Source organism: Penicillium hordei, assembly GCF_028827395.1.
Source record: "Penicillium hordei strain IBT 12815 chromosome Unknown utg000001l_segment0_segment0, whole genome shotgun sequence".
In the NCBI taxonomy this organism is placed as follows: Eukaryota; Fungi; Ascomycota; class Eurotiomycetes; order Eurotiales; family Aspergillaceae; genus Penicillium; species Penicillium hordei.
The window spans coordinates 3,566,584-3,579,236 of NW_026623142.1; the positions used below are offsets into that span (position 1 = coordinate 3,566,584).

Sequence of the window (12,653 nt, forward strand, 5' to 3'; positions counted from 1 at the left end):
TATAACTAGTTAGCTAGTACGTAATATATTAAAGACCGTCTCGAATTAAGTTTCGAGTTACGATAAGATAATATAGTTAACGACTCGACTACCGGTAGTAGTACTTCTACGCGAAGTAACGCGCCTAGCCCTTAGTAGATAGCTAAGATAATCTAGTAACTATAGGAGTAAATCTTAACCTTAGAGAACTAACGTTCGGTCTCTATAGTTAAGATTCTATAATCTAAGTTCTTTAATAGAATACGATCTAAGCTTCGATCGTTCCTTATTTAACTAGATATAAACTAACGGGTTAACCGATCTAAGCTACCTACGGAAGCTAATAAGGTTATTTATATATCGACCTTCCTCTAAGGACTAGCCTTCGATTAGTTCGAACTATTCCTATAAGAGTTTTAAAAAGAAACCGACTAAGAAGTCTAGAGCGACTTTACCTAGAAAGTGTTTAATAGCTACGATAAGTTTAAGGAACGAATTAAACTTACGTTCGATAATATCGACGCGAAACGAACGGCTAAATAACGCCTTCGACGCCTATAATAGACTATCTTAGTTAGTATATATACCGCTAAATTTTAATAAATTATCTTATACTTAAGCTAGGATAAAGACTACTTCGTTTTAGTCTTTAAAGACGGACTAAAAGAATATATTAAAGATAAACTAGTACGCGATAATCGACTAGATATACTAGATAAAATTATCGGTATTATAGTTAAAATCGATAATCGAATCTATAATCGCGAGATATAACGTCGCGAAATAAGATAGTAGAGGATAGGCGGATAACGACTACCTATTTAGTATCGCTAGAATAATAGGCGACCTAGGTAGTCTACGCCTTAACCGGTAAGATATATAGACTTATATAGCCTAATACCGATAGACCTTAACGCGATATATAAAGAATAAGACGAGCGTTAATAGAAGAATCTTTACTTTACTTATAGAAAACTAGGATACTATACGAAAGAATATAAAATAAAGAAACTATATAAGAAATAGTAATATATATAAGCGATACGCGAAGTATTATAAATAATCTAAGAGGGAAAAGCTACTACTAGTATAGATACTAGCGCCGAAGGAATAAGCGCTAGTTAGGAATACTAGAAGGAAATATACCCTAATAAATAATAGGGCGACCTAAAAGGGTAGGTCGGGACCCTTATCGATAGCCTTAAATAGAAAAGGCGAGTCGCTATAGACCTAAGAGACGAACTCTTAGAAGATCTCTTAATAAAATAGACTAACCTAAGCCTAGAAGAGATAATAGCGGGTAACCTATATATTAAAGGGTTAGCCGACGAGCTAGAACTCGATTATCTAGAAATCGATTAGGATATAATAGAAAGTTAAAGGTAGATATAATACGTACCCTAAGTACTAATCTAGGACCTAGTAGGACTTACGGCTAAGGAGGACCTTAGTTAGCGGTCGTAAGACCTACTAGGACTAGAGACTATAGTTATAGGAATAGAGAAGTCCTAAGATCCTAAGTATCTTATAACTAATAATATAGGGCCCGTAGAGACGTAAAACCCGATCCCTAAAGCTAATAGTAATCTAGGAATATTAGATATACTTCCTAGAATAAATTAAACTATCCTAGAGATACTAATAGAAAGCCCTATAAACTATTACGATAATAAAGAAGCTAAAAAGCTTATAGGATATCTTAAAAGAAAGATATAGCCTAATAGACTAGACTAGTACCTTATTAATATAATTAAGAAAGGCGATAACCTAATAGGATACCCTTATAAAAATTCTACTTACGTATATAAAGGATATACGCGATATCTAGGATATAGTAAGATAGCTAGTATTATATACTACGACGAAATATATACTATTTATAGGTTAGTAAAGTTAGATTATAGTATCGAACTAAGACTACTATAGTAGATAAAGAAGCTATAATAGACGAAAGAATACTAGGGAATTTAGTATAATAGACGCTAAATATACGATTATAAGAATCGACTAATAATATATCTAGCGGTAATACTATCTAGGATATATATCAAACTATATATAAATCTACTAATAGGAATAGTATAGACTTTTATCGACTTAGGAGCTACTAATAACTTTATAAACCTAAGGTTTAAGGAAGATCGGTAAGTTATAACTAAACCCCTACTATATATAATATTAGTCGTAGGACTCGATAGAGAAGTACTCTTAAAAGGAGTTAGCGAGGAGACTATTATATTATCTATATCTATCTATAGATATCTAGAATTAATATAGTTTAATATCTTAGAAACGGGAGACTATAATATTATTCTAGATATTCTATAGCTTAGGAAGTATAATCCAAATATTAATTAGTAATCGGGACGAATTACCTTCGATAGATATAAGTATATATAAGAATATAATAAATATAAGATACGTCGATAGAAGTCTACCTAACGAAACGAGCGTAGTAAATAGTCCCGAAGTAAGAGGACTAGAGTATTAGTCGCGGGCGTCGCCCTAGATACTATAGAATAATTACTAGATATATCTAACTAGGAATTAAAGGACTATATAATAATTAAATATAAGAAGCTATATATAATTAGCGACGTACCTAGGATTCCGGAGGAATACTAGAAGTTTATAGATATTTTTATAATACCGGCTAATAGAGTATTACCTAAGTATAGACCTTTTAATCACGAAATTAATATAATAGAAGATACTAAACTAACTTTTATACCTATCTATTAGCTATTATAAAAGAAGTCCGATATACTTAAAGATTATATTAAGAAGAATCTATTAAAGAGATATATCTAAGTTTTAAAATTAGAGGCTAGATATCTTATTATTTTTATACTAAAAAAGGATAGAAGTCTTCGACTTTATATAGATTACCGATATTTAAATTCGATTACTATTAAAGATCGATATCTACTACCTTTAATTAATAAGATATAAGATAGGATTAGATATACTAAGTACTTTTCGAAGTATAATATTACTAATACCTACTATCGTATTAGGATTAAGCTAAGCTATAAATAGAAAATAGTATTTAGAACTAAGTTCGGATATTACAAATATAAGATTATATCTTTCGGCCTTACTAATATACTAATAATATTCTAACGCTTTATCTTTAAAGCGATTAAGGAATATTTAGGTATCTTTATTATTATATATCTAGATAATATTTTAGTCTTTTTAGAGATACTCGAAGATTATATTAAATATAATAGATTTATATTATAGAAGCTAAGAGAAGTAGAAGTTACTCTTAAACTAAAAAAATACGAATTCTACGTTTAGAAAACGACTTTCCTCGGATACTATATTACCCCTAAAAGACTAAAGATAGAAGAAGATAAGGTTAAAAATATTATAGAATAGCCGATACCTAAAAATATAAAGGAAGTATAATAATTTCTTAATCTAGCTAATTATTATTAGAAGATTATCGATAGATACGCTAGAGTTATATTAGGACTCTACTATCTTACTAAGAAGGATTAGAAATTTATATAGGATAAGGTAGTAGACAAATCGTTCTAGAACCTTAAGGAACTCTTTAATAAAGGAATAATTATAGCTATATTTAGCTACGACCGACTAATTATTATAGAAACTAATATATTAGACTACGCTCTAAGAGTAAGACTAATATAACTAACATATTCGGTAAGCGAGTAGCCACTATAAGCGAGTAGCCACCCTAACCAAAAACGCGTCCATGAATTAGCACTTAGTTAATTCAACCACCCACTATACCACCAATACGCTCTCAATCCTCTAAAAATTCAATAGAGTAAGAGGGTAGGATCTTATTAGCTATCTAGGCTTTTAAAAATAGAGATATTAGCTCTATTTCTCTTACTACGCGTATATTCAATATCCCGCGTACAACTCTCCGCCGCCGAATTGATAGAGTACAATACCGCGTGATTTCACGCGCCAATTACTCGAAATTGACTGAAATTAAAGAGGAGTCTCTTTAAAAATAGATTCTCTCTATAGATCTATATAGAGCGGCCCCTCGGCCCTCTATAGTACGAGAAATAGTAGATCTTCTTCTTTAAAAGCGTAGAACTACCCTAGTTCTTTCGGTCGGCGAAAAATAGGTATTTAACTATATAAAACGGCATCCTCTCCTTTCCTCCCGATTCTCGAAACGATATAACTACGAGCGCGCGAAATATAAAGACCCTAAAATCATTTAAGGGTAGTTTAATCTTATTCAAAAAACTATCCTTTAATTTAGGATCGACCCCGACGATATCTATAACTTCGATAAGACCGGCTTTATAATAGGATTAACTACAACTACGAAGGTTATTATAAGGAGTAAATACTATAGTCGGAGGCCGGTTTTATAACCTAGAAATCGAGAATAGGTAACTATTATTAAGTATACGAATGCTTCTAGCTAGGCCCTTCCTCCGTATATAGTTTTTAAAGGCAAAGTCTTTATTAAATTATAGTTCGACGGCCTCCTAGAGGATTAGCGCTTCGAAGTTAGTCCTAATAGCTAAACCTCCGATAAAATTAGCCTTCGTTAGCTCGAAAAGCTCTTTATTCCGACTACTTCTTTATATACGAAGGGGGGGTATCGACTTTTAATACTCGATAGCTATAGAAGTCATTTAATACCTTAATTTAACGAAATTTACGAGTAAAATAAAGTGATACTAATCTATATACTAGTATATTTATCTTATCTATTATAACCTCTAGATATTAGTTATTTTATAGTATTAAAACGTACGTACGGTCGGATAGTTGAAACTAAGATACGGAACGGGATTAACTATATTAACAAACTTAACTTCCTCGAAGTATACCCCCTCGTACGAATTGAAGCCTTTAAATCGGAGACGATTAAAAATAGCTTCGTAGTAGCCGGTTTAGTACTATTTGGACCCGACCGAGTAATCTTAAAGCTCGATATCTAGCTCCGAACGCCTACCCCCCCTCCGAGTAGGGGGAGTGAATTAAGCCGGAATTTTACCCTAAAAACCCCCTTTATAGAGAAAGAACTACGTCGATAGGCTTTATCAATCAAAGCTCTACTTCGTATAAGATCTCGGAGCCCGCCTAGCCCGTTAGATCGTATATTAAACTAGCTTATAAAGGGCTTCCGTCTTATAATATAAGGTGCTATCTTACTCGCTAACGAAAACAAGGAATTACGCGCCGCTAACGAGAAGCAGAAGCAAAAGCGTACTAGATCCCGAAGGTATATACCTATAGAAGAAGGCCTCTCAGTTCAAGAAGCCTCTGTATTAATTATATAGCAATAGGAAGCAACTAAAGCACCTCCCCCCGGCCCTGGCATACCTAGAGAATCGGCTATTCAGCCACGTACGCGGCCCCCCTAGGGGTGTGGAATATGTAGGAAGCCAGGATATAGAAGAGAGACATATCCAGATAGATGATGATTTTAGTTTATTCAATTTAATAGAGTTTTGGTTGACGTATATACATTTAAATTAGTAGGTTTTAGTTGGGGTGGCCACTCGCTTATAGTGGCCACTCGCTTACCGAATACGTTAGGAACTAACGGTAAGTACCGACTAGTTATATTTTAGTTAAAGAAGATAGTTCTAATAGAACTTAACTATAATATATATAATAAAGAACTATTAACTATAGTATTAGCGTTCTAAGTCTAGAGAGTATATCTAGAAGGAGTAAAGTATATAGTAATAGTTAAGACCGATTATAAGAATCTTACGTTCTTTACTATAACGAAGAAGTTAATAAGACGATAAGCGCGATAGGCCAAAACCCTTATATAATACGATTTTAAAATCGAATACTATAAAGGGATAGAGAATAGATAAGCCGACGCTTTAAGTAGACGACTAGACTATAAACTAGGAACTAAAATAGCGGATCCTACTATATTAAGATAAAACTCTAATAGTACTATTTTATATAATAAGTAGTTACTAGCCACAACGATAGAAGTTAAGGATAACGATTTCTTATAGAAAATCAAAGATATATTAGAGGAAGATATAATTAATTAACTTATCGAGAAGGGTAGAAAACTTACTAAAGATAACTAAAGATTACTCTATATATATAGATTAATATATATTCTAAGTAAGCTAAGAGAAGAGGTTATATATCGATACTACGATAATATCTTATATAGATATATAGGAGTAGAAAAAACTATTAAATATATTATACGAAATTATTATTTTCTAAATATATAGCGAAAGGTTCGATTCTATATCCGCGTTTACGATATATACTAACGAAATAAACCTATATAATACGTACCTTATAGAGAATTATAGTTATCTAAGATATTAACCTAATTATAGGAATAGATTATAATAGACTTTATTATAAAGTTACTAATCTTAAATAGATATAATATAATTATAGTTATAGTCGATAGGCTTACTAAGTACGCCTATATAATTCCGACTATAGAAACTATCGATACTAATTAAATAGCGAATATTATACTTTAATATATAATTATAAATTATAGGATACTAAGTAAGATTATATCGGATAGAGATAAGCTATTTATATCGAATATATAGAAGTCTTTTATAGACTAGATAGGTATTAAGCTTAGACTCTCTATTATATACTACCTATAAACTAACGATTAGATAGAAAGAGTAAACTAAATAGTAAAATAGTACCTATAATACTATATAAATTACTAGTAAGATAACTAGGTAGGACTACTACTAATAGTATAGCTAGTATATAATAATATAATATACTCTACGACTAACGAAATACTATTCTTTATAAATTATAGATATAATCTAATAGTATTCGGAGAACTAATTAATAAGATAGCCGTAGTAGAATTAGCGAGACTAAAGGCTAGCGGACTAAGAAAGTTATATACGTAACTAGTTAGAGATATTAACTTTATTAATCTATATATAAAGAAATACTATAACAACTACTATAGAGAGGGACCTAACCTTAAGAAGGGAGAAAAGGTTTATCTATTATAACGTAATATTAAAACTAAGCGACCTAGTAATAAATTAGACTACCTATAACTAGGACCGTTTAAAATTAAGGAAAAATTAGGACTAGTAAATTATCGTTTAAAGCTACCCGAAAGTATATAAAAACTCTATATAGTATTTTATATCTCGTTACTCGAACTAGTACTAGATAACGCTAAAATTATAACTAATATAGAAATTAAGGAAACCGAAAACGAATATAAAGTCGAACAAATCCTATCGGATAGATAGTATAATAATTAGTAATAACTCTTAGTTTAATAAAAAGAGTACCCTACCTTAGAAAATATATAGGAACCTATCTAGAACCTAAAGGGCTACTACTAGCTTATTTAATAGTATTACTAATAAGCGAAAAAGACCCCTATATAACGGAAAGCGAGGAGGGTATAAAACCGGATTTATCCTAAAAAGAAATAAGGAAATTAGTAAGCTCCGCTAGTATCTAATTAAAGTTCGGATAATCGGTAATAATAGTAAGCTACTCGAGATTAAGAGTAGAAGGAGAAGCCTACTCTAGGGATATTTACTTTTTATCGAGAATTTAAAGGAGTTTAGTATTATATTCTAATATTTTAAAACCTTTTTATTTTAGGAAAGATATTTATTTATATAACCGACGTTATCTAGATATTACTTCTTAGTATTATTTTTATTTATTTAATAATTTTTAATATAGCTCTATAAGATAAGCTTATAGTTTACTTAACTTAGGTTCTAATAAATCGAGTTTACTTTCGTTCGTTTTAAGATCCGAAGAAAGTTTAGTTTCGGTATAATATAATAAATCCTATTCCTAACTAGTATAAAAGTTACGCTTATATAAGCAACCTACGCGAGTATATAAGATATATTTCGAATATTAATAAGAACGATCTATTAGATAAGTAATATCTACCGATTTATAATAATTATAAGAAATAGAGATAGTAAAACTATTATCCTTAATATAAGTTACCTAACGATAATAAGTATTAGAAGAATCGGAAGGAAGTTTAGGAGTAAGTAAAGAAATAAAGTTAGCCTTTCGTTTAGATATAATAAGGAAGTATTATTTTAAGGAAAAGAAATCTATTACCTACTAAAAGAGGGATACCGTAGCTTTATAAGTCTTAGGGACGAAACTCCTAGGAAGAGGGGAGGTAATATTACGGACCTACCCGTTACTAATTAGTAGTAATCTACTAGGTATACTAATAGGCTATCGAGAGCTAACTAGTAAGATCTATTAGTAGATTACGTATAAGCTTACTAAGTAAGAGTATAATCTACCCTAAGCGGATCTACCCTATAGAGGATTTCCGATATATAGGTTACTCTACGTACTAGACAACCGCTACTTAGTATTATATGATTATATAGGTAGTAGAAGGGTAGTAAGTAGATTAGTAAAATCCGCTAAGGCGATTCTACTATTCTACTATCTACTATTCTATATAGGAAGAACTTAGGGATATATAAGGATACTTATTTATATATCTAGTTTAGTTCTTCGTCTTTAATTATATATTATTACTTATATTTACCTTTTAGATTATTATAACTCTTTACTTAATTATAACTTAATAATACTTACGAGTAGACTAATACCCTAGTATCGATCTACTCGGCGCTCTACCTAGCATCAGTTCCTTAATCGCTCAAAAGGACTTAGGCTACTATAAGGCCCCGCGCGGCATTAGCTCAGTTAAGATCCGATCATTAACGTTAGACCATTCGAGGAGTATTAAGGCAAGTATACCCTGAACCCATCTAACCTAACTATGACTAGTTAGCTAGTGCGTAACACAAAGCCTATCCATATTGTGAGTAACAGTACTCAGAAAATTTCGCGTAACTCACCTGTTTTATCATAACGCCTCCTAGGCCTTGGCATAGGAATATTATCCGCGAATCCTTGTTTTCTTAGCCCCTAAACGGTAAAGTGGGTTCTAGAAGGCGATGTTACCCACCTTGAAAGACCATTGAGGTTGGCACAGTTGTTGCAGAAAGACCTTCGCTCCTTCTTAAACACCTTCAGCACTACTGCAAAAAGTGCGAGTAGAATCATATTCGTATAGAAACAACTGTACTCCCCAGCTGCTGTTTCGGAAAGACAAGTCTTGAAAGAAGGCTTTCAGCCATCCTTCAGTGAGCTGCGTGTTGGACGGTTGCTGCCATGAAGAGTTTGAGCACTTTTCATCTGCATCCATAAAGTCAAGGCCATGGACAGCTATCACGCTGCTCATAGTATAAGCTTTTGCTAGAGTGAAAGTAAACAAGTCGTATCCTACTTAATAGTATATCGACCTAGGTCACTTTTCGAGTCCGGATAGATTTAGCGTAGGGTCTAGGACAGTTGGTTAGCAAGCATATTTCTGATAATAATGGCCTAGGGCTGGTGAATTGGCTAACTTACCATAGCGAAGTCGGGACAGAACAAATTGTGTAGTAGTTTTCAGATTTAAAGATGTTAGCAATAATGATTTCCCACGGCGAGGATAGAAGACTTTATAGTTTTCGCTAGCTATAGAAACCTTCGCGTAATTCATAGTGCTGTAAACTGGCTTCCTAGGAGCCAGGTTGAAGGAAGCTTCTAGCTACAGATAATCTCCGCCTCGATATTATTTCTAGGAGCGCGCATTGATTTCTAAGGATCAGAGCAACATTTTACCAATGTATTTCCGAACTTCAGCGCCTCGGCTAATATACTCGCACGATTCCTAGGAGCATATCGGCAAAGAACATCAATATGGGGCCAGTCATGCTTTATTTTGGGAAAAGAGGCCCAATCATACCTCCTAGGAGCTTATATTCTTCAAATGTTGTTAATCTCAGACGTCTTCATTTCCCCGATTCTTACACATAAATACATCCATATAGCCCTCAATATCCGGACTAGCTAAAAAACCAAAACTTTCACGATTCTTGATCAAGGTACGAAAACTACTCTCGAGGGAAGAAATCTCGCTAATCGGCTAGTGATAGGCTATTCTGTTTTGACGCCTCAGTCTGGCCAACCAGATATTCCAAATTGTCTCAAAATAGGCATCATGGCCAAGGATAGAGCATTCTGTGGCCCACTGAACTCGGATGATAACTATATCCCTACAAACGACGGTACCGCCGAGCGGGGCACGAATGACAATCCTATCGTTATAAAAGAGGATAGCGAGCAGGAGGGCTCGAAAACCAACCCTATCGTTATAAACGACGATGCCGACGCCTTAGACAAGGAGGAAAGATCAGTGCAAAATGATTTTACCAGGGATACGGAGCCTTTGAGTACGCCAGAATTTTGCGCGATTTTGCGCAATCTGGGCGACCAGGGCTTCCACGTTCCACAGAACAAGCCCACAATAACAGACTTGGCTTATGGCTTGCCATCATCTCAATCGGTCTATGGTCAAATTTCCGATTGTACCTGTTCCCCTGAGCCTGAATCAATTCACAACGACCATCTGGAGGAAGAAAGACCCCAAGTCGCCAAGTCTGATAATGACAAAGAAAGTACGTTTATTCGAGCCATTGAATCTTGAAATTTGCTTTGCTAACGAGACTAACTGCCGTAGCCCCACCAAACAAAGATAAGAGCTGTGGTCTAATAGCAGAAACTGACACATCTTGTGGTCAACCCAACTTTTCGTGGTCTAGTCAAGGGGAAGAGTTAGAACCATCTCCTAAGACTAGCCAGGCCGACAGTGGCAATCCGCTCCGTCTACAAAGATCCGGTAAACGCAAAAGGGAACACGAAGGCGAGAACAATTATGTGAACAGACGATCAAACCGCCTAGCGAACAAGAGGAAAAATGACTGGAACAGTAGTGTTCTCACCTCCTAGGGCTAGCTACCCAAATTCTCATTCATCCACCACTCTAAGATGCGATTGAGATATTCCCACATGTTTTGCTGAGTCCAGCTCTCTTTATCGCAATTTGAGGCTTTGGCGGAAGTCTATTGAGATACGAGGCTGGTGCAGAACAGGAACAATGCCGCATCATCAAAAGCATTCCTACACGATGTATACAAAGAACCGAGTCCCGAGTCGAGTTTCAATCAACTTAGATCTCAATTTTATGTAAACTTTGCTTCGTGCTTATTGAATTTTGATATTTCTACCAAAATTCGATACCAACCCTTGATTGGCGGCAGAGGTTGTCGTCAATTTTATCTATCCTACCATAGGTGATCTGGATTATCTGCGATGATAAGAGACCATGGTATAGGTGGTACCCGGATTCTTGCTTTGCCCGGATAGATCGAATGTAATAGATGATATATATTAGTAGAAATTCGCAATACCCCGAACGTAATATACAAATCATAATATAGTCGTCTATAAAGACACTACCCAGATAGGCTCGTGAGTCGTTGTGTAGAGTGAGAACCCTATTGGGTAATTTCACCTCGTATTGAATGGCAGTTGCTAGGGCGTATCCTTAGGTGTGTTTGGAATATGTTGGGGCCATTTATAAAGGTGGCTTGACCACTTAGAATTATTCCGTCCGGAACCTGTGGAACCCATCGTATTTCCTCCCACATTACTATTGCTTGATCTTTTCGCTCTGCGGCCCCTTTTACTGAGTAAATACAGTAGGACGGGAGTATATGATTGCGGCGTATTAAAAGAGATAAAAATACAATCCTCATATCCTCCTTTCATCTGCTTTCAAACCACAATTTCTCAACGCCGGCGATATATGATCGGACTTTCCGGCAAAGGCTCGATTTTATAAAAAAGGGAGACCTTTTGATGATTTCCGAGAGTGTACTTATCTGTTTGGATCCTCTAGCCTCGATATCGTAGGTATGTTATATACATGTAATAAAAGACAAGAATATTCTGGACGCTCATCACAACCCCTCGGCCGATCTTTTTACCAACACCCCTTTAGCCGTCTTCGGGGATTTCATCAACCTTGCAATGTTAATTTGGAGATTGAAATTGAGATGGGGGAGGTAGTTTAAACCATATAACTTACGATTAATACGATAGAAAGGAACGGATAGCGGCATTGACACAGCGGTCGGTTACTTCGCTTGGGATGGTATCCTCGTAAGGGTGGTTGCAGCTGCTATCCGTGCTCAAGGTAATGTTGTTGCCACTATCGGTGGAGATCTTGACCGATTCTGTGCCGCTACCTAGAGTCTGGCATCCGGCTTCGAAACCTCCAACCTCTTTGCCCGCACCTGAACAATGGGGTGTAGTGTAGTAAGTGACGGACCACAGAGCAGAAGCTGGTATGGCCAGTCCAAGGGCGAAAGGGGTTTCAAGACGCATAATTTCGATGTTTACGTGAAATACAGGATATGGAAATAACAAATTGGGAGTCAAGATACTTGAAAAAAGTCCATTTTTATAACTCCTTCCAAGCCAGAAGTGCTTCTTTACAGGCTGTACAGTCGTGTCTATGGTGCCAGCCGGGCCGGCTCAACGAAGACATCGCTGAGCTCTCTCCAAATTCACCACTCTCACCCAATTCATCATTCTCACCCAATTCACCACAACCTGTCAATTCACCATGCTATCCCAATTCATCACTCTCTCCCAATTCATCACTTTCTCCCAATTCACCACAACCTGTCAATTCACCATGCTGTCCCAATTTATCACTCTCCCAATTCATAACTCTCCAAATTCATCACTCTCCAAATTCATCACTCTCCAAATTCATCACTCTCCAAATTCAT

At 35.1% G+C, this 12,653-nt stretch overlaps 2 protein-coding genes across 2 annotated transcripts; one reads left to right on the forward strand and one right to left on the reverse strand.

Annotated features, from left to right (window-relative positions):
• Positions 1-10,015: 10,015 nt before the first annotated feature.
• On the forward strand, positions 10,016-10,803 carry N7537_001342 (uncharacterized protein; the record flags this gene model as incomplete). The annotated part of the gene is made up of 2 exons (XM_056892400.1): positions 10,016-10,472; positions 10,535-10,803. The coding sequence occupies 2 exons, from the start codon at positions 10,016-10,018 to the stop codon at positions 10,801-10,803; spliced, it is 726 nt and encodes a 241-aa protein (XP_056757395.1).
• A 1,143-nt stretch (positions 10,804-11,946) lies between these two features.
• N7537_001343 (uncharacterized protein) lies at positions 11,947-12,243 on the reverse strand (the record flags this gene model as incomplete). The annotated part of the gene is made up of 1 exon (XM_056892401.1): positions 11,947-12,243. The coding sequence occupies one exon, from the start codon at positions 12,241-12,243 to the stop codon at positions 11,947-11,949; it is 297 nt and encodes a 98-aa protein (XP_056757396.1).
• Between the last annotated feature and the right edge of the window lie 410 nt (positions 12,244-12,653).